General features: G+C 37.5%; 3 protein-coding genes across 3 annotated transcripts; 2 read left to right on the plus strand and 1 right to left on the minus strand.

Annotated features, from left to right (window-relative positions):
- The first annotated feature begins 220 nt into the window (after positions 1–220).
- Positions 221–6,577, plus strand: cplx4a (complexin 4a). The gene is made up of 3 exons (XM_040053414.1): positions 221–901; positions 2,733–2,820; positions 4,849–6,577. Exons 1-3 carry the CDS (start codon positions 738–740, stop codon positions 5,074–5,076), a joined length of 480 nt encoding a protein of 159 aa, XP_039909348.1. The 5' UTR covers positions 221–737; the 3' UTR covers positions 5,077–6,577.
- Positions 6,578–9,096: 2,519 nt separating this feature from the next.
- Positions 9,097–12,652, plus strand: rx3 (retinal homeobox gene 3). Its single transcript, XM_040053412.1, has 3 exons — positions 9,097–9,964; positions 10,406–10,641; positions 11,491–12,652. Exons 1-3 carry the CDS (start codon positions 9,703–9,705, stop codon positions 11,938–11,940), a joined length of 948 nt encoding a protein of 315 aa, XP_039909346.1. The 5' UTR covers positions 9,097–9,702; the 3' UTR covers positions 11,941–12,652.
- A 414-nt stretch (positions 12,653–13,066) lies between these two features.
- LOC120747362 (gastrin-releasing peptide) lies at positions 13,067–14,953 on the minus strand. Its single transcript, XM_040053154.1, has 3 exons — positions 14,407–14,953; positions 13,790–14,001; positions 13,067–13,699 (listed from the first exon to the last, which is right to left on the minus strand). Exons 1-3 carry the CDS (start codon positions 14,558–14,560, stop codon positions 13,646–13,648), a joined length of 420 nt encoding a protein of 139 aa, XP_039909088.1. The 5' UTR covers positions 14,561–14,953; the 3' UTR covers positions 13,067–13,645.
- Positions 14,954–21,328: the final 6,375 nt, after the last annotated feature.

The following is a 21,328-nucleotide window of genomic DNA, read 5'->3' on the forward strand; positions in this document are numbered from 1 at the left end:
ATCAGCAGAGCAGCTTTCCTAAAATGTTCAGCGTGCAATCATTCGTGTACAGGTTCCTCGCCAAACTTGAATTTTGATTGCATGATAGTGAAATGAAATGAAAGGTCCCCACCCTTCCTGTCAATCATCCTCCCACGGAACAATAGCACTGCTTGAGGGATGGCTTCACGGGGATAAACAAGACTCTAATCCTGCTCCTCTCTCTCCACCCTGCTACTCTGCTCTTGGCAGTATAAGCTGCACACGGGCCAACCCGTACTTTACTAATATGATTAAGCAGCAGTGGGTGGAAGCCACATATGTGTAGTGATAAACTGAAGACGCCCCACTCCAAAATGATTTTTGACACGAGCGCGTCTCCAACTGTTGCCAAAGAATCCCCGCAGTGTCAGAGTTATTCGAAAAACATCCAGAAAGTCCCGCATGATTTAAAAATAGAGAGAAAACAGGCCATCTGCCTCTTAGTATAGTGAAGCAGGAAGGATTAAATCCAGATTATGGATGAGGCAAAACGTGTGTGCGTTTAAGTGTGTGCATGAGTGTGTGTGTGTGTGTTGTGTATGTTTCTGTTGCTTGTTGCCAGTGTGTCCTTGGGTCCATAGACAAGCAGCAGGTTAGCTAGAGAGCTACCACTGGATTTGACAGCTATAGGAAGCTGAAGCGAAGGGGAGCAGGATCATATTCATCAGCTCAAAATTCCTCATAGCAGTAAAGGGTAAAGAGTCCCAGAACTGAAGATGGCTTTCTTGATCAAGAGCATGATTGGGAACCCCCTGTCAGGAATGGGTCTTGGCGGTGGAGGTGACAAGGAAGAGGAGGCCACCCCCTCAGATCCTGCCAAAGCCGCAGGGATGACACGCGAGGAGTATGAAGAGTACCAAAAACAGTTGGTGGAGGAAAAGTAAGTAGCAACATGGAGGGTACCCCCTGTTTTTTTCTTAACGGCTGTCACAGGCCCACCAAAAACAGTATGGCTGCTGACTGTGCAATCTGACCTTGACGAGCTGTGTTCTGTTTCATCTCATTCATTTCTTTCACTGTTTTCCCTTTTTAATCTTAATATTTGACTTTAATCTTCACATGTTAGCCTCGCTAAATCCTAATGCCAATGTGGATATTATTTCTTTTGAATTTACAATAAGCAAGGTGTGTTTCTGAGCAGTGGATCTGTCATTGAAGGTCACAGAAATCATACCACCACAGTAAAAATGCTGTAACATTTAATCTTTTTTTTTTTAAATTCATATTGTTCTACAATATAATCCGTCAGGGCTATATGTCATAATGGACCCAGCTCAGAGATCTTGTATAATCTGTCATCTGATTCTGCATCGAGAACAGTTATTGCTGACATTTTGAGTGACTTATTCAAATTTTGAATTTAAACAAATAATCAAGCAAAACCTACCGCGTGAAGAGCATTTTCTCACTTTTTTCTTTTCACTTTCTTTCTTGTCTTTAAAAATAAAGTAACATTAATAAATTTGCTACATTAAATATTGAAATAATGGCATAATGTGAGTTTGCAAATAATTAAATTCAATTAGTTTTTTTTTTAAATGCACAAATTCTGCAGCATGAAGCAGATCCATGCAGCCTGTATTACATAACAAGTTTAATCCTGCCTCTCTACTCCCATGTTTGGGTACTTAAATCCGTTTAATTTTGAAAGGCATCAGAAAATGTCTACATCTGTATTAACTGCACAATCCTAGCATTGATCAAATTCTCCCAAATGATGATTCACACACAAACAGAATTTGTTAAAGAAAGAAAACCAAAGATAAAAAGCACCTCTTCAAAGCAAAAATAGGCCATCTGTAACTTGTACTGCTGTGAATAAAATTTCAATAAATGGGAGTTTGTTGAAAATCTTAACCTTAACCACCTTGTTGTTTTTTTCACTATAGTTTATATTGTGGTGTCTTGGCTGGATTTCAAACCTGCTTGCCTCAGTCTAGCCCAATAATCCCATCTTTAATTGGCTGAGGGAAAGTACACGAGCTTTGTCTCAAAAATGCAGGAATATGCAGAGTCTGGCAATCACGATCATCACGTTTTTCACGTTCATTCAGAAAAAAGTTTAAATGTTGTTTATAATGTTACAGTGTAATAATTTATATATTAAATACGCAAATTTTCTTGCTGAGCAGCAGTCTCAGCATGTACTTCATCTTTTAAAGTTATAAGTGTTAAACCTGGGCAGCACACATCAAGAAATATCGTATAATTTTTATTATAAGAAATATTAATTTGACATATTTTACATATTTTTTAAAAGCTGCAAAATAAGAAAAAAAATTACATGTTAAATATTAAAAAAGAACAGCTATACCACATATGTCTACTAAACGTAACTTTATTAAAACTGCTATTAGATACAGCATGAGCATTCCAAAAACAGCTAATAGGTAAACTAGCAGTAAGTAAAATGTTATTTTTTATATATTAAACTACATACTGAGAGCCTGTAGGTGGAATGAACCATGTTAGTACATAAAACTGAAATTAACCGGAGGATGTTAAAGGCACTGAGCATTGATGAACACCAAACAATAAAAAGCAGAATAAAATACTTTAAAGATTTTTTTTCTGTAGTTATGTCAGAATTTAAAAGAAAATCTAAAAGTAAACCAGATTTCTTGCACATTCGTGGTTCGGGAAAACTTTTAATTATGACTAATGGCCAACACTGAAGGATAGTTTACTAATAACATTTTTTGTCCCGGAAGGATGGAGAGAGATGCAGATTTCTTGCATAAGAAGGCAGAGAGGGCAACACTGAGGGTGTGCCTCAGAGATAAATACAGACTCCCAAAGGTAAGTGTACCCACATTTTTTTACTTTTACTTTGGGGATTTACTCAGATTTGGTACAGATTCATTATATTAATTAAGGCTGTGTCAGGTTCCATGAAATCTGAATATTTTTTATTGCTTTTTGGTGATTTACACCATTGTCTACTAATATAGTAAATTACAGTTATTGGTTTACTTGAGTTAATAGACTTCAAGGATGCACTTTCAATACAAGAGTTCACTTTTGCAAGCATTTTATAAACATATTAACATTCAATATATTTCCATAGAAGCTAGCTATAAACAGAGGTAAGTACAATTAAAATTGCAAATATAAATATATTAATATACCTAATAGACCCTGGTGGTTTTGGTTAAAAAAAAAAACATGAAAACATGCTTATACTGTATCTGCTCACAATAAATGTGTTTTAAATTGTTTAAATGTAATGTTTTAATTAGATTACAGATATGTATGAGGGATTTTTTTTTAAGGATTAGGGCAGGTAATAATAATTGTCAACCCTTTTATTAGGCTTTATAAAGAAAATTAGATGGCTGAGCTAAGTGCCCTGTCTGTAGGTAGAAATAGCTACTTCATGGTTAGTTTAGGCTATCTTACTCTAATAGTAGTGCTTGGCAACTCCAGCCTGGACAACAGGAGGTAGAAGTCATGCCAATAGATTAGTGGAAAAAGAGATTCAGCCAGTGTCCCGGAGATGTTAGCCTATGTGTTGCGCACTGCGCCTTGAGTCGGACAAAGCCAATTGCCACTGAACAGGTGTCCCAGGCTCATCAGGACGCACCAAAGTGATTCAGAGTGATCTGGCTTTAAGAAACAGCAGCATCTACTTTAGAGTGTTCAAAGTGAGCTATTCCAGGATTTCCAAGGACTCTGAAAAGAAAAAGAAACTGTAATGGAAGGAGAAAAAAAGGTATGGTAGATTTTTTTAACACCATTTAGAGCTAAAGACCAAAAGAGGGACCTTTAATTTGATAAACATGTGATTAACTATGTGTTCTTTGGTGGAAATGGCAAAATAAGTTTCTGTTACAGGTTTTCTAACATCGTGATTGTTATTTATCTAAATGAAGAAATGAAGTGATGACCTTGGCTACCGGAGGTGTTTCTAACAATCTCTTGCAGCAGGCATGTCATTGTTTGTGTTTGTGTTTCAAACGGCAAATGGATTTCTTAGCACTGTTTTTCTTCTAAATTGAAACCACATAATTATCATAAGGATAATGGCTGAAAGAAGTACGTGCAAATGTAATTATGCTTGGAGAATGATGGCTACATCGCTCATCACTCTTAAAGGGAACAAAGGTCAAAGTGTTTTTACTGGAGATTAGCATTTGAAATAGATTTTTCAGCAACAAGAAAAAAGCAAAAACATTCTTTGAAAGCAGACAATATGAATAAAAACATTGGTGTGGTAAGAAATAGGAATGAGGTCTCGTGCAAGGCTATAGAGGATATCTTTAGATTCTAATAGGAAAGGATAAAGCAGGTCTGCGATAATCCCTCAGATTGAACTTTAAAGTACCTGTAGTCACAGCACAGTGCCTACTGCATGACTATTCCAGATATTAAGTGATTAGATTTTGTTTGTTGAAAAAAAAAAGGCTTTAAATTTAGCATCTTTTCTGATGCAGTGACACATGAAGTGTGGCAGTGTGGATAATAACATCAGATGAGACTCATGCCTGCTTGCTAAAAACACAGCCAGCCGGAATATCCTCGAGTGCAGTTACTTGAACGTGGATTAAGACAGATATCAGAGTCTATCTGTTTGTCTTCTGCCTTGTTTTTAACTTTCCTTGTTTACAATTTGATTTCAAACCCAGAAAAATGTGCCTAATTTGAAAATAAAGGGGTAAAAGGTAGATCTTTAAAAAGCCTGTTCAATTCTCTTTGTAAGAATTCAACATAAAATGTAGAAATGCAGTGATCGTTATCCAGCTTGCTTTATAAATCAACTTTCACCTTAACGCACCGATGTTCCTGGATTCTGACCGTGCTCTCTGTTCTGATGTTGTCACTGTGCAGAGCGAGCAGGATGAGAACATGATCGAGATGGCCGGGGATGACGTGGACGTGCCCGAGGAGCTGCTCAAGATGGTGGATGAGGACGCTACAGAGGAGGAAGGCAAAGACTCCCTCCTGGGTCAAATTCAAAACTTGCAGAACATGGACATGGACCAGCTGAAGGAGAAGGCCTCGGCGACGGTCACCGAGCTGAAGACCAAAGCAGAAGAGAAGTGTTCCGTCATGTGAGCGGCCAGAGAGGGCGTGTGTGTTCACAAAGTCGGGAAGAAGAAGAAGAGAGAAGAGAGGAATGAATATCGCCACTTCCTGGGGGAAAAAACACGTCTGGGATACAGTCAAAACGTAAAAATGCCTGCAAAGTATTCATTTTTCTTATAAGAACGAAAAGGCATTATCTTCACCAGGGTGTTATATCTTTACCACAACCAGTCTGCATCTATTTAAGAATATACATTAAAGGTTTCCATGTCAGCTGATTACTCGGTGGGTAATCGTTTCCAAATTTCCATAAAAACAAAATAATACTATTTGAAATCATGTGCTGAGTGCCCTATCCGCTCCCTCCCCCTCATCCCCGTTTAGACAAGAAATCTAGAAAAGTACATTTTCCTGAGCCACTGCCACGGTTGATTTCTTTTCATAACTCCTTCATAAAGCTACAGGCCCTGATATATTTCGAAATTTGTAATTGTCATATAATATAGACTTTTTTTCTCTGTTTATCAAAAAATTTAAATGTTCAATCTCTAAAATTGTTTTGCGGTTCATTAAAATAACCAAGACTTATTAAACCAATCCTGTCTGCGTATTTCCACTTTCCTTTTGGTTTCATGGTGATTCTAGATTATTTTTTTTCTTTTGTATATGGTGTTGAACTAATGAAATGTAGTCTTTTTTTTCTGTCGGTGTTACTACAACAGGTGATCTTTACAAGTTTTGACATTATAGTTGTAATAAAAACTGTTGTGTCTGACACATTTGCGGAGACATTTGCAGATTTGCACAAACTGTAATTTCAAAATCATTACAATAAAAGCAATGCTCATAAACGCTTAAAACACACACGGTGGCTACACTGAGAAAACTTCAAATAAAGACATGTGTGGAATACAAGTAATGTCTTGGTTTGCATTGTTAAGCTTGAAATATCTTCTCAAATATATGACTTTTTTATGTGTCAGTTATGTGCAGCAATTTAAATGGAAACACCTTGTTATGAATGTGCTGTGTATGGTAATGTGATTTTACAATCAGATTTAGTGGCTTTTAAACTGGTGAGCCAAGCAGAAATTCTGTTGTACAGACATCAAATATTTAAGATTAAGTAACTATAATCCCATCTACTGAATCAGGACTAATACAGTAAGTAAATAAATAGGTCTTAATTTAATTGGGCATTATCCAAACAGTTTGGAACTATAAGGCAGAAAAGGATGGGGGCTGGGGGGACAGGGAGTCACAACCTTAGGAGTTTCACATGAACCCAAGATGTGGATTTGTAAAGTCTGGAGATTACGTCTAATAGGATCAGCACAGCCAAGGTTGTCAGCCTGTGCCGTCCTCCTCTCTTTCTCTCCAGATGAGAGGACAAACTCAGGTTTTGAAAAACCAACTGTCCAATTCTCCTTTTACAGAACAAGGAAGAACTAGCTTGGAATATTTCCATAACACCCCCATTCAGCCAACAAAACCTTTGCAGTTTAAACATGCTTGCAGACATGCTTGTACAGTGTGAAACAAATGGAGATTTAAGAATGAAAATATTTTCATTTCTAACTATTTAAAGAGCTAGCAAAAAGTAATGGCTAAACAGTTTAAGCTAACATAGTTAGCTTAAAGCAAGCAATGCACTGTTAAAGTATACTTTTTCTTAAATTGAAAAATTTACTGTTGCTAAAAAAGATAACCAGTTATAATGAAAAATTATGTGATTACCCATGAGTATTGATATACATTGCTAAAGGTAAGAGTTAAAGCACTGAAATAATAATGGATAAATGCAAACAATAACACTAGTTAGCTACCGGTAATCATAATGGCTTAATACTTGAAATTGTTAGCTCCTTAAGGTGCTAAACAGAGAAACTGACTCACCAATGAGTGCAGCCAGTGCAGGTTTAACAAAATATTAACAGGAGCAGAAGTTCTGTTTGTTGCTTAAAACATTCTCCTGTATACTCGCAGCTTAATTAGAGTTACCTACCAGCGCCATAATAGTTTAGTTATGCTCACTGATGCACTGTGGCAACAGAAACCCTTTATTAATAAGTCAAGGCTTTTAATTATTCCCCAGAAGGTCACAGCATTGGTCAGGATGAGCATAATGTAAATCTTTACTTTTCTACACATCAGATGGATGGAAGTCATCACAGTAAACCTATTGTTAAACCACTTGTTACACTGGACCTGCACTGGAGCTCTTGGGACAGTTTTAATTTAATAAAGTGCATTTAGTGTAAAGTTAAAATCAGAAAATCATCACTAAAAGTCAAACTCAAATTCACCAAAAACACAGACAACATAATGGTAATGTTTATTATTAATTCATTATTCAAGATATTATTACCTTGCAGAACTTATCAGTAACTAAAATGGTTTTCCCCTTACCCACTGTTGTATTTTTCTATCTAGAATAATGATCTTTTCAACTAAACTATTTAAATATTGTACTTTGTACCTATCCATTTGACTGTATCCACAAGCCATGCTTAAACTTGGGAACTAATTTCCAACAAAGTAAAATCTAAATCATACACCATCTGGTTTTTCAGTATTGTTTTATTTCTTCACAGTACATAAAGGGATTAATAAATGAAATGCTAAAGTACAATCCTACATGGGGTATCACATCATTTACACACATCAACAATGTGTGCAAAGTTTTTCATACGGTTCTGTCCTTATCATGTAACAGTCATGTTTATTTTTAGCTTTTTGGGGCCTTTTTGCTTTTGTTTTTAATAGGAGAGTAAAGTAAGCAAGAAGGTAGAGGAGGAGAGTGAAAAGGGAAACAAGCAGGGGACACTCAAACCCAAGGTACTGTAGTGAGGATAATAGCCTTTGGTATATAGGTTGTTTCCTTAACCAGCTGAATTACAGTAGCATCAAAGTTAAGAAAAAAAATGTTGCTTTCTTATTGAGAGCTGATGAGAGCGAGGAGACTGATATCACAAACAAACAGTTCGGGCAAAGTTGGGTCAACAATATGAGACGTTAATGTTACTCAGTCTACCAGTACCTCTGTTTTTACTGACCCCTTTGTCAGTTTTATAACCAAATATAAAACCACAAAATTACCAGGTTTTGGATTTGCTTTAATTAGATGTAAGTAAATGTTTTGTACAGAAGCTGGGTTGTTTTCTCCTGTTTACAGTTTTCATGCTAAATATTTGGCTTCTGGATATTTACAATACAGATGTGAGAGGGGTATCAATCTTCCTCTCACTCCCCCTCCCTCAAGAAGTTCAAATTTCAATCTCTAATTTAGAATAATCTGAAAAGCTCAGGGTTTTGTTTTGTTTTGATTTTTGATGACATTTAGTAGATTTAGGCCTCTTTGATGGGCAACAGACCACACAGACGTGAAACAAAAAACAGAGGACGACTTTTAGCGATATGTGGGCTGCACATGTCTCTAAAAACCCCTTTTCCAAACAGCTATCACTGTTAACTGACACTTAAACTTGTGAGCCCTGCACTTCTGTCTCTTGGCTTAAGGGTTTAGTCTTTTGGACAAAAACATAATCGAAGATCATTATCTGCAAGTTGCAATCTGTCTTATATGATAGCATCGTGTGTGCAACAAAACACTGACAGCATCTTCTGTAGAAGTTTTGCTGGCAGTTGTCTTTTTTCCCCGTTTGCATCTCTCTCTGTTTTTGTGCCCCCTCGTCTCTGTGGCAAACAAAGGATAAGGTCACCTTCTTTAATTAGGAAAAGCTAAATAGTTTTAGGGGTTTTAACTCTTTTGAGTAAAATAATGTAATCCCCTTAAGCAGGATTACCACACTGCTGTCAATCTTTGTTTGCCGTTAAGTGGCTATAGCACAAATATGTTATTGTTTGGGCTTTGTTAACCTCTTTGACTCGACACTTGCAGGAACCCGTTTTTAAAATTAACCTTGTTGACAAATCATTAAGCGCCTTTATTGGTTTTTAATGAGTGTATTAAATAATTTAAGTTGCTTTCAGTCGTGTGTCAGTTGGTGCATGAACTTTTCTTTGGGTCAAAAAAGCAAATAATCTTTAAACTGAAGGGGACGTCTCTTCATTTTTGGCAACAATATCTTGACGCTTTGATTAAATATTAAGCTGCCATCTTGCAATCCTTGTCCTCACCAGAAATCTTGTAATTATGATTTTGTTGTACCTAAATCTGTGGGCCTAATCTTCCCTCTCTTTTTTTCCCCCACAGACTGACATGAACATGACATCTGGAGGAGTGGAAAGATGGTTTTAAGATTTATGTAAGTAGGTTTAGAGCCAGCACCGACTCATGCACTTGTGACGGGGAGGAGTTAGGGAGGGTGTGGAGGCTGGTGCCCGCAGTGGTCGCACTGCCACCCCTAAATCCAGCAGGGCCAAATCCAACAGGACGTCCCCTCTATGACGTGCAGCGGGGGTGCCGCATGAGCAGGGGGTCTCAGAGCAGGCGCTACTTTAAAAGCCGGCTCCGAAGATGCTCCACAACCACCGAGCAAGATACCTGGGGTTTGTGCGCAAGTTTTCCAACGTCGCCCGACATTGAGCTACAACTTTATCAAAAGGGGTAATATTATCTGTGAAGAAGTCAGAGTGTTTTGTTATTATTATTATTATTTTACTTTTGGATATTTTTTCTGGACTTATCAACCAATGTGGCTTCTTGGATCAACTACCCAAGTAATGATGATGGATGAGCGCATGTCTCCCTCCGCACGCTGCGTCCAGAACCCGGGGAGCAACCCGTCCACAGTCCACAGCATAGAGGCTATACTGGGATTTAAAGAAGACGCCATATTCCACAAGTCAGCCTCCTATAACGTAATGGAAAGAGTCCAGGTCAAAGATGCTGAGCGCAACGGGAATGGGATAGTGAGCCAAACGAAGAAAAACCATTACTCGGAAAGTTGTGACAGTAAGTAAATTCGGTTTTCTTCACATTTAGTCCCGCGTCAGTCAATCTGAGTGCAAATACAGTATGCTGAAAATATGCAGACATCCTGTGGTTTAGTTTGGATTAAAGTTGTTTAAACTCCAGATAAAGTACCACTTTGAATTCGGTTTTTACCCAGAAGGAAATCAAAATGTATTTTATATTGGTGCAAATGTCTAAAAGGTTATTTTCTTTTTTTTAAAGGAGAGATACAAAAATACAAATGAAATAATGAATGTTTAAATAAATACATTAAAAATTTTAAACAAATCTAAGAAAAAAATGTAAAATACATTTTTTAATAAAAGCCACACTGGACTGGAAAAAGTGGAGTTACCGTTTTATTTTGAAAAGCGAATTTTAACTCGGCTAAAACTTCCAGTCCCGGTGTTTGACTTCTTCCACCGCCTCCTCTCCTCACAGGTGTGTGTTGTGGCAGCAGCACCGGCGAAGCCTCCGTGTGCCCGGACTCACCGGACAGAGACGGCAAACTGTCCGACGACGAAAGCCACAAGAAGAAGCACCGACGGAACCGGACCACCTTCACCACCTTCCAGCTCCACGAACTAGAAAGAGCTTTCGACAAGTCCCACTACCCGGACGTGTACAGCAGAGAGGAGCTGGCCTTGAAAGTGAACCTGCCCGAGGTCCGGGTGCAGGTATGTCCCCGAAGCAAAACCACTTGTTTTATTTTATTGGAAGTACCTTTTATTATATTGAAGACCGTTAGGCCTGTAAGTCAAACCATAATGATGACGGTTCCTATGCTTATAAGGCTAAAGAAATTATTATTTTTAGACCTTTTTAGATTAAATTTAATATATTTATTATATATTTCTGAATATTTATATTATCTTTTAGAAATGTAGAGAAACGACGTGTTCGTTTGATTTGCAAAAAATTACTTTTTCATGCCTATGATCAATATAAGATCATAAATATGATAAATATGATGGAATATTAAAACGATCATAAATGTTTAATAAAAGTGACCACAGTGGATTTTTTTTTTTTATCTAAGAGGAAATGCTTATTTATTTGTTTGAATTGTAACCAAGCGAAATAGAAATCAAATTTATAAAATTAAACAAAATAATTAACAAATAAATGTTGAACTTGTCTTTATTTTTTTTAAACATTTAAAAGAAATTTGAAAAATGGAATTTGAATCCATTTCTAAATCAGTTTCACTTTATTGTTTGTGCAGCGACACAGCTCAAGCCAAGTGCTGGAATCAAAAAGTTTCCACTGACACTATATTTAATTCCTTTCTTCTGCATTCATGTTCAAATGCTTTCCTGCAGTATTTTATTTCACATTCTAAATTATAGAGGTTACAGTTTACATTTATGACTGATTATGGGCCTAAAAGTTGTATTTTTCTGCTTTTCTACTGGCTGCTGGGTCGATTCGTAGACCTCATTCCTTTTTCGGGTATAAATCAAACTTTTAGGGAAATGTTTTATCAAGATAGACAGATGATTTAAAAAAAATCTTTATATTTTCAGGTTTGGTTCCAAAACCGGCGAGCCAAGTGGCGTCGACAGGAGAAGCTGGAGGTGAGCTCCATCAAGCTTCAGGATACCCCTTCCTCGTCTTTGCTCTCTTTCAGTCGTTCTCCCACCAGCTCTCTGGGCTCTGGGCTGCAGCTGGAGCCATGGCTCTCCACCCCGATCACCACCTCCACTTCGCTGCAGTCGCTCTCGGGCTTCGTCAGCAACTCGCAAGGCCTCCCAGGCACTTACACGCCTTCTCCTCCTCCGCCCCTGCCCTCTTCCTTGCCATCATCCTTCCTCAACTCCCCAGCCCTGGGACACAGCTCTCACCTGCCTCACATCAGCTCTATGTGCCTGCCGCCCCCGGCATACCAGTGCTCAGCTGATCCGAGGAACTCCAGTATTGCTTCACTGAGGATGAAGGCTAAGGAGCACATTCAGTCTATTGGGAAGACATGGTGATGCTGGGTGGACTTTAAGACCCCTGAACACATCATGATGAATCTTTTTGGAGAAATTTGGCTTCATTTTCATGATGGGATTGTATTTTTTTTTAAAGACTGACAACTCGAGCTGCCCTTTGGAATTCAAGACATCCACACGTACAACTTTGTGGAAAAATTGTGACACTCTATGTGAAATTCCTGTAAATATGAAGCCGTCTCTTCTCCTTTGTCTTCACTCTAAGTTGTTTCATTGTATCAGCCAGCCCATCTCATCCAGTGTTACTGCCAATAGAACAAGTACAGAGCCTACTGAAAACTCACCAATGCCTGTTTATGCTTCCTCTTGTAAATGGATAAAAGGAGCATTTTAAATCTTTACTTGTTTCTGAGTCTGAATCATAAAATAAATGTATCAAATGGGATTACTTTCCTTATGCAATAAATTGTTTGTGTACAAATACATTAACAAATTTACGATTTCTCCCGTTTTCATGCGTAATTTGAGATGTCTGACAGAATGAAATGATGGTAGATTAAGTTTCCATCAGGAAATGCATTCATTACCTGCAGAGGTGTCTTCAGTATCACACTTGTGTAAAGATAAAAAAATCTGCACATGTTATATGGAAAATGTTGAAAATTAGCCCGGTACAGCGGTGAAAGGTCAGTAGACCCAGGGAGCTGCATTATTTAAATAAAAAACATTCCTGCTGTGAATCTAAGTATATTCATGCTTCTGAATTATTAAAAAAAACATATGGCAGGTTTGTTACATGCAACAGGCTTAAACTCGCTCACTTTCTCTCTCCGTTTAGGAGAATGAGTCCCTCAACCCACTTATTTCCTCCTCATTAACTCCTGTAAACTTTATCCCATTCGCTCCTGGGATTAAACCCATAATGGGGGTGAAAGTGGCTTGTACTTCTATTGTTTGCCAATCATCCTTAACAAATGAGTGAAAAAGAAGCAGAGTGAAAACTTTCCTCTGGCTTTAAGAGAAAACTGTGTGTGTGTGTGTGTGTGTGTGTGTGTGTGTGTGTGTGTGTGTGTGTGTGTGTGTGTGTGTAAACCAAATTGCTGCAATTAGCACTTCCTTCTGTCTGCAACTCCAGAGGGATGATAATTATCATTAATCCAACTACCCAAAACACACTCACACAAACACACACACAAACACACGCACAAACACACGCACACGGCTGGTATCTCTGCGTTTTTGTGCTTGTGCGTTTTTTCCTTCTAATGAGAAAGTGTGATCATCCATTTTCGTCTGCAGTCGTGATTATGTCAACATTTTACAATCCACCTGATTATTTGCTGGAAATGAAAGCACTCTTAGATTGACGCTGTGCGACATCTAGTGGTACAAACTGGTTACTGTACTGGTGAAGTAAATCTCAAAAGCGCTAACAATTTCAGAAAAAAAGAAAAAACGGCAAAGGACACTTCTGACATGCAAAGCATGCTTTGACATCCACAGTGCAGTTATCACAATGCCCATTTTATTTCAGATTCTCAGCTTATGTAACACAACCTTGTCAGATCGTTCAGCAATCAAAACGCTGCATGATATGCATACAGGAAACCAAGATTAGTGATGAAACAAACAATCTGTTACAGCAGAATAAAATATACAGTGTGGATATGTGATTATAGAGTACTTTAAGTTGATAATGATGATTGTTTTTAAAAAAAAAAAAAAACAGAAATTCATCTTGCATTCAGGTGGAGTCACTGTCTTGCAGTTTCAAAGCCAGAAGAAGCAGGTCTGACATCTATAAAGTAGTAATTACATTGGAAATGTACACATGATTAGACGTAACATTGGATCACTTGATAATTGAGGATTTGTTCCACACACATACCTCTGCCAGATATTTTTCTCTGTCCTCTTCTCTCCAGTGGCGCTGAAGCAGCCTGTCTGCAGTTTGAGGCATCATCTGATTTGGATTCTCTGGTTGCATCAGAGCCTGCATTAGATGCTGTGTGAGCCGGGCTGGTTTTAGGGCTGTCAGGTAGTCCCTGTCAGGGTTTACCTCCTGCTCCTCCTCTATGCTCTTCTTTCCCATCAAGTGACCTGGGAAGTTGGAAATAACAGGTAGCATTCTGAAGAATCTATTCTAGAGCATCTTCTGAAATTACACTGCAATCAAGTGTAGATGTGTGCAAAGCATTTTTTTTCTCACTGCAAAGTGCTCATTCCTCCTGGTGTAACTTATAATATATATATATATATAACTTAGCAGCAGAGAATGACTAAAACACACTTATTTATAACAACAGAAAACAAATGAATGATTTGAAGTGACCCGGGGTTATTACAAATGTAATAAATAGGCTATTATCGTTATGAGTATTTGTTTCAAAGAGTGAACAGTCCTGCGAACCTTGCGATATAATCGCCAAATACATAGAACAAAAAGTAATATTAACTTGCCTGCACAAAATATTTTTTTAGCAGATTGTGTGACGGTTTCCTTACCTACTGCCCAGTGATTGCCTCGTGGATACATTTTCCCAACAACTGCTGCAGGGCTCTCTGAGCAGTTCAAAATACACGGTACAGTAGCCAGAATAATAAGAACTGGCCACACGGGTCTGCAAGTCCATGAATACCATAAGCACTCTCCGCCCATGTTGTCGGAAAATATAAACGTAAATATAAACAAAAACAAAACACCCAACGTATGTTAGTCCTTAAGTTACAGTTAATCGGCTTGATCTATCTTTAGAAGATCTCCACCATACTCGTTTTTTATTCGCGTGAGCCGATAAGTTTGGAAACAGCTGTCCAGTTGCAAACCTGCTGAGGTTCCACTCCCGGCGCCTTTGATAGGAATGGCTAACGGTTCAAAGTTAAATGCCCCTCCTGACACAGCCGTACGTCAGTGGGTGTCTTAAGTAGCCCGACGCTGGTGCCAAAATGAGAAAGTGATGATGACAAATTATCATCTATACTCTGTAATTATCGATCGCTATTGTTTGCCCAGAGATTGCTGGGTGATTGCAGAAGATGTCAACGTCATTTCACGCGGATGGACGAGACCTCAGTAATTGCCTCTGTCTCAATAAGCATGTGAGGAAAAGCTGTGACTGAAGAACTCTTTGGGTCATTTACATGTACATTACACTATATAAAAAAATAATACTAACAAAATGAAATAGGGAGGTTTTCACGTAAAAGAAATGAGTCATTTCCACTGAGTGGCTCATTTTAGGGAAAATCCATACATTTTATGTGTTTTATTTAAATGATACATCACGACTGATCTGTTGGAGTTACTTGTACTTCATATGCAGATTTGGAAATGCATTGTATGCAAGCTGAAATCTTGATCCAAAGAAGCAGATAGTAGCAGAAAAAAAGCCTGAATATGAAAATCATTAGGCCTTTGCCCAAAACACTTTTCATGACTGTGATGATAATAATGGACAGTTCTTAGAAATCAGTGTAAAATTGAATTAAACTCACTTTTTCTGCTTAAAACAACGCTTCGTGGCTGAAATCGTTTGCTCAGATTCTGTCAAACCGAAATTAAACATTCATAAGCAAGCAATATTTCACATGTAAAGGTCTGCCTATAAACTGTTAAGGGGAATTCAATGTTCCCTGCTGGTGTCCTTTGTGCACGTCTGAAAAACTGATTAGCTGAAATGTTGTCTTTAAGGGGACATGAAACAACAATGGAGTGTACCACGAAGACGAAGAAGTCCAAATAAACATAAACATCAGAGAATAAATGCACAAAAGTTGGCTCCAAAGCACAGTTTTCAATGTTTTAACACTTGGTTAAGCTCCACTACCGGCACAAATATGAATAAGAGTATTACATATTACTGTTTGATTCACATGTTTTTGATGCTACTGCCAAGTGACAGCAGGCGTGGGTAAATCACACACTCTGAAAAGTTTCTGCCACGTTAGTGGGACATTTTCCACTTAGCAAGCGTTGGAAGACTTCTGCAGGTACGTTCGCCCTCAAAGTTCAATCCTCATAACATAAAAGTGCTTTCCTTTTTGTGATTGGTAACTTTCACACGCATATGACCTCAAATACACATGTGAACATGTCACATGTCACAGTACAGTCAAAATACATGGGCTGTGAAAAATCATTGGTTGCCCAGTTGCCCACTGCATTGCATTTGTTATTATTTATTTATTTATTTGGTCTTGCGAGCCAAATGCAGGTACTTGCAGCAGGCAACTTTTGATCAAAGGGTGACGTAACATGTTGCCCGGTGTGTAGCAGCCTGTCTTCAAAGGTTGTCCAGTGCCTGTGTTGCTTTGCAGTTAAAGTGCAGTTGAATTCTTGCAGTAAATACTTTGCTATTTGTGGAGCAATTTCTACATTTCTGTTTTAAATCTACACATTTCTCACTGGTCTCTGAATGTCAGCAATTAATGTGAATTTCTGTGTAGGAGGGCAACAATTCTGCAACAGAAAACAACAGATTTGCAATATTCCCTTATTTATCACAGTTACTCGCCATATTATCACAGACACCATGTAACTGCCAACATGGCATCATTCAAGTCAGAAAATTATAGCAGGCTGCTTTCATCTTATCATCATCTTTAAAGTGACCAAAGTAACTTGCAAGTGACTGCAAGTGGTTGCAGACCTGCTCCTTGTTACAACAACCAAAGGCATTTACATTGCAAGTTCATTGTTACTGTAGCCTCACTTAGCCAAGCGTGTTAAGGCTCCAGCATACCGCCTTTATTGCTACCCATAGCTTTGCAGATGCAGATCTACACGTTGCAGTTGTCTGCTGGAATGCGCTATTGTTTTCTTGGAGGACAACACATCTCCATGGGCTCTGCACTGTTTAAATTCCCAGAAACCTTCTCTCTGTATAAGAATGACATAAAAAGACACCATAAATCTGTATTTTCCAATATGGCAGCGTTCTTCATGCCTCAAGTATACAGTTTTTACAATAACCCCAGAAAGCAGGATATTATGTTAATAATATTTCTTACCTCAGAGAGCGCTATTACTCGGGTAATAAAGTACATCACATGTGAGAACTGTTATACACAGTTATATGTGTTATATACAGTCTATACAATGAGACTTGTTTTTTTTTTCAGAGTAAGAGAAACTGCCCCCTGCTGGTCATTAGAAAGATTTCTCTTTTCAGAAAAGGAAACCTTTCTTCTTCTTTAATACACTATATGGATACTTATCAGTCAATGTCTTTATTTCTTTTGGCTAATAGGAAATGAGGATATTACTCTTACTTGTTTACTTCTTTAAATCTGTCTCCTGTAAGTCCCTGTAAGTATTGGCCCATAATAGATTATGTCAGTGGCTCCTACTCTGGGAGTTCTGCAGCACAAACTCCCAATGAAAAAAGTTACTTCAATAGTCTAAATAGTATATAGAGAAATTTCTAAGTTGTGGCGGCATAAAATACAAACATGCTGATGCAAAAAAAAAAAAAAAAACAGCTCACAAAAAATAAATAATGGCTATCCATGACTCCTATTACCACCTGTAACCGAGGAAAACTCCTTATGTGTAGGGAGGGGTGTTTTCATTTGGTTACTGTTTGAAGATTTTTTTTCCCCCTAGTGCTTCAAAACTGCATTTATTTAGACCTACAATATTAAATTACAGTTTTTACCAGATTAGGGTTGCTTGTTTGTAGTAATCGGTTATTTTGGTCAATACTCAGATCACAGTTATTTGACACATCACACACTTTTACATTTTTTTTAAAAAATTGTAAATTTAAAACGTGTTAAAAAATATTATATTTTCAAGGGAATTTCCTTGAAATGTAAATACAATCCAAAAGTAAAGCAAAGGAATGTGCTGAAATGCAAATATAGGAATTATTTTCACAAGCAACTGGAGCCAAATACAGCAGCACAAAACGCACACTACTCTAACACAAGGTTAGTGACTGTGTGCTAAAACATAGGAGGAAATCCTTCAACTTTTACTTCTTCCTTTTGCACAACACCGAATTGTCTTCACGTTTTCTGCATGTTAACAATTTGTAACTATCGCTTTATTTTCAAATCACAGAAATTTTGCACACACATGAAATAAAACCAACGGCTCTTACAAGATGCCATGAATAAGAGTGATGAATATTTTGACACCTGTTGTGTGCTTACTCACATCTGCCATCTTGTTAATGAAGAGTCCAACTAATTTATTGGCACACTTTATTGCAGAGCACGGAAAGGTCAGCAGTGTGAATTAGGCAGTCCTCAAACACAGTGAGGCACCCACGTATGTACCCGTGTGAAATTCTCGTGCTTGACTGATCCCTTTCATGACTTTATTGACATACAGATTGCTGGAGGTACAGAAATGATGAGGACAGATAAGGACTCCATGCAGGGAAATACAGTTTTGTGTTGAAAAGACTAAGGGTTCCATCTGGATAAGTCCACACACAACCCAGCAGAAAATTCGAGTGCGTATGGCTCCTAATATCATATCCTCGTTCAAGAATGACCTTAACAAAGCAGGATGAGTCACCTATGTTTAAAGGGCAGCGACAGATAGGACGCACAGTGCAGCGTCTTATCAAATATTTGTTGGTTTATTTTTATGGAAGAAAACAAGCTCATGTAACAAAAAGAAAAATGTAAAAAAAAAAAAAGACCTGGAATACGCAAGATGCAAGAAATACAAGGTTCAGTTGGAGGTTATTCTGTAAAATCATTCATAAAGCCATAGTTTAATTTATCACTTTCACCTTTTTTACTGTAACTGCTCACTTGGAACATTTTACCAACAAAAAAAGGAACAAGATGAAAAAAACATAATGAAATTACATTACCACCTAGTGAAAGTATGAACTTTGGATTACCCCACACTGAGAAGTGAAGGAGGTTTTCATTAACTCATTCAACGATTCACTAACACCTACTCATGTCTGATTGCCTGGATTTGATCACTTATACTAGAGGTCACTTTTTTTTTTTTTTTTTTTTTAATTTTCTGCCTCATAATTAAACCAACTTACATGACTTCTCTGAAAGAATAATTGTCCACATCAATCAGCATTTTGTATTTGGAAGGTAATAATTATAGGTTGTGACTGAATAAAGTGAACTTTGAAAGTTTTACTAGTAATTTTCAAGCATAAAAGGCAATTCTTCACCATAGGTTGCCATACCCTACCATGTTTATCATAAAAAAAAAAAAATCTTAACACGTTCAACTGTAAAGCTCTATATTGCGCTCCCTTTGTTGGGATTTTAAACAGCAGATGGCAGTGTGGGGTGAATTTACAGAAGACTAAATTTGTGATTGAACTAAGAGTTGCAATATAAGTATAATATGTGATGTCAAAAGGCATGAAACTATTGATTTTACTTGTTTGATAAGTCTACAATCTATTTTTTGTTATTACTGTTATATAGTATTTTTTCAGCTTAGTATATAATTATTTTAATATGAGTTTTGAGCTGTCAGTATCATGTCATATGACGCATTAAGCAGTGTGATAGTGGTGTCACGAACACTGACTTTTAAAGGGTGGTCTTTTTGGCAGCGTTCATTAAAATGAACAGTTTGCTTTGTGTTTGTCACAGTTTTGAGTGTGAAATCTTTTCAGAAAGCCAAAAACACAATATTGCTTTCATTTTATTGCATAAGGAACCTACAGTGGGTTGTTTTGATACAAATGCCATGATGGCTTGCTCTAACTCATCAAATGAGTCAAAGAAGTTTATCCCTTAATTTTCCTGTTATAATCTATGTTTTATCCTTTTGTCAGTCATATCTTCATGTCTGTTTGTCAAGTTGTCTTGGTCTGGACTCAGTGTGTGTTATTTCCTGTTTTATTTTGATAGTCTCCTGTCTCATGTGGGTGATGTTCAGTTTTGCTTCCCTTGTCTCGTCTGGTATGACACAGCGGATCCTCTCTGATCCCAGCCACCGCAGCCACAGACTTTTCACACTCCTGCCGTCCGGCAGCATTCAGACCCGCACTAGCAGACACAGATAGTTTCTACCCACAAGCCTCCAGGCTTTTGAACTGCTGACATTCTGCACACACCATTACACACTCACTACTCTGCACACTGTCACTTCAACAAATGCCACTTAAATGCTCATTGCACAGGTTTTTGCACAAACTGTAAATACCAACAATTGTCTTAAATTCTCTAAATATTTAATACTTTATTATTTTGTTTGTTCATTTTTTTCTTTATCATTGTTATTATTATTATTATTATTATTATTATTACTATTATTATTACTGTTCCTTTCTTGTTATTTTCTTCTTAAATATAACTGCACACTTTCTATATGCTCATGTGAAGCTGAGGAGCACGAGCCAAAGAATTTCATTATGGGTAAATGTGGCTACACTGTTTATCTGTATATGACAATATACGTGTAATATATCGTCTGTGTCTCTCTCTATTCTTTCTCGTGTCCTCCCTCATGCTGTATGAGTTTTATGCCGCCTGCTTAGCCTCAAGTCAGTTTGTTCCTGTTCAGCTCAGATATTGTTTTTGGTTTTTGTTTCCTGCACAGTTTTACCAGTGTTAAAACAAAGCTGCGGTTTTGAGTTACGTCAGTCTGCTAAGTCCTGCATCTGGGTCAACCCTCTGTTTGCCACACACCCATTCACATGACATTATAGGGTTAATTTGTTATGAAATGATAAAGGATCAGGCTATTCCTGAACATGAAACTGCGTGTCTTCTCCTGACCAAGTGCTTCTTATGTATAACACACCTTGAATTTAAACATCTGCGCTTCATGGTATCTTGATAGTTTAATTTAAAATCCACATGGTGGTGTGCAGAGCTAAAAATCACAACACTTGTGTTCAATAACTTATGGACCTAACTGTAAATATAAGCAATAAAGTATACTATCTACTAGGTATACTGCTTCAGTTTTCTTCAGCACACATAAACAGTCGGTATTGCTGACATAATCATTAAATAATGAGACACTACTGAGTAACAACCATGTTTCACTAAATGATCCATAAAAAATTAAGCAGATAAAAGAGTTCATCTAGAACTATGCATGAACAAATACTGAACATATCTTCCAGTTGGTTCTCCAGTTAAAAAAAAGAATAGAAAGAAAAACACAGCATCCTGCACAGTTTATAGGGAAGTACTGAAGCACTCATTATCTACTAGGATTTATCTACTACTACTTTATTCATTTTTAGTACCCAGTTGTACCTACTGTAAAGTGATACTGTAGTCAGATGTTTTTGTAGCTGCCACTTATATTAGTCTATATACTCTATATCATGTAACTCCATAATTACATGATAGAAATAAGAAAAAGTGTCAAACAAAACAGGAATACATTGTTGGCGTTTCTTCTGCCTCCCTTTAAAGCACTGGGAAAACACATTCAAGTGATAATATCTCAAACAGGAAATCTGGTGGGGCAGGA

The sequence above is a fragment of the Simochromis diagramma genome, unplaced genomic scaffold (genome assembly GCF_900408965.1).
Source record: "Simochromis diagramma unplaced genomic scaffold, fSimDia1.1 OVJJ01000596.1, whole genome shotgun sequence".
NCBI classification, from domain to species: Eukaryota; Metazoa; Chordata; class Actinopteri; order Cichliformes; family Cichlidae; genus Simochromis; species Simochromis diagramma.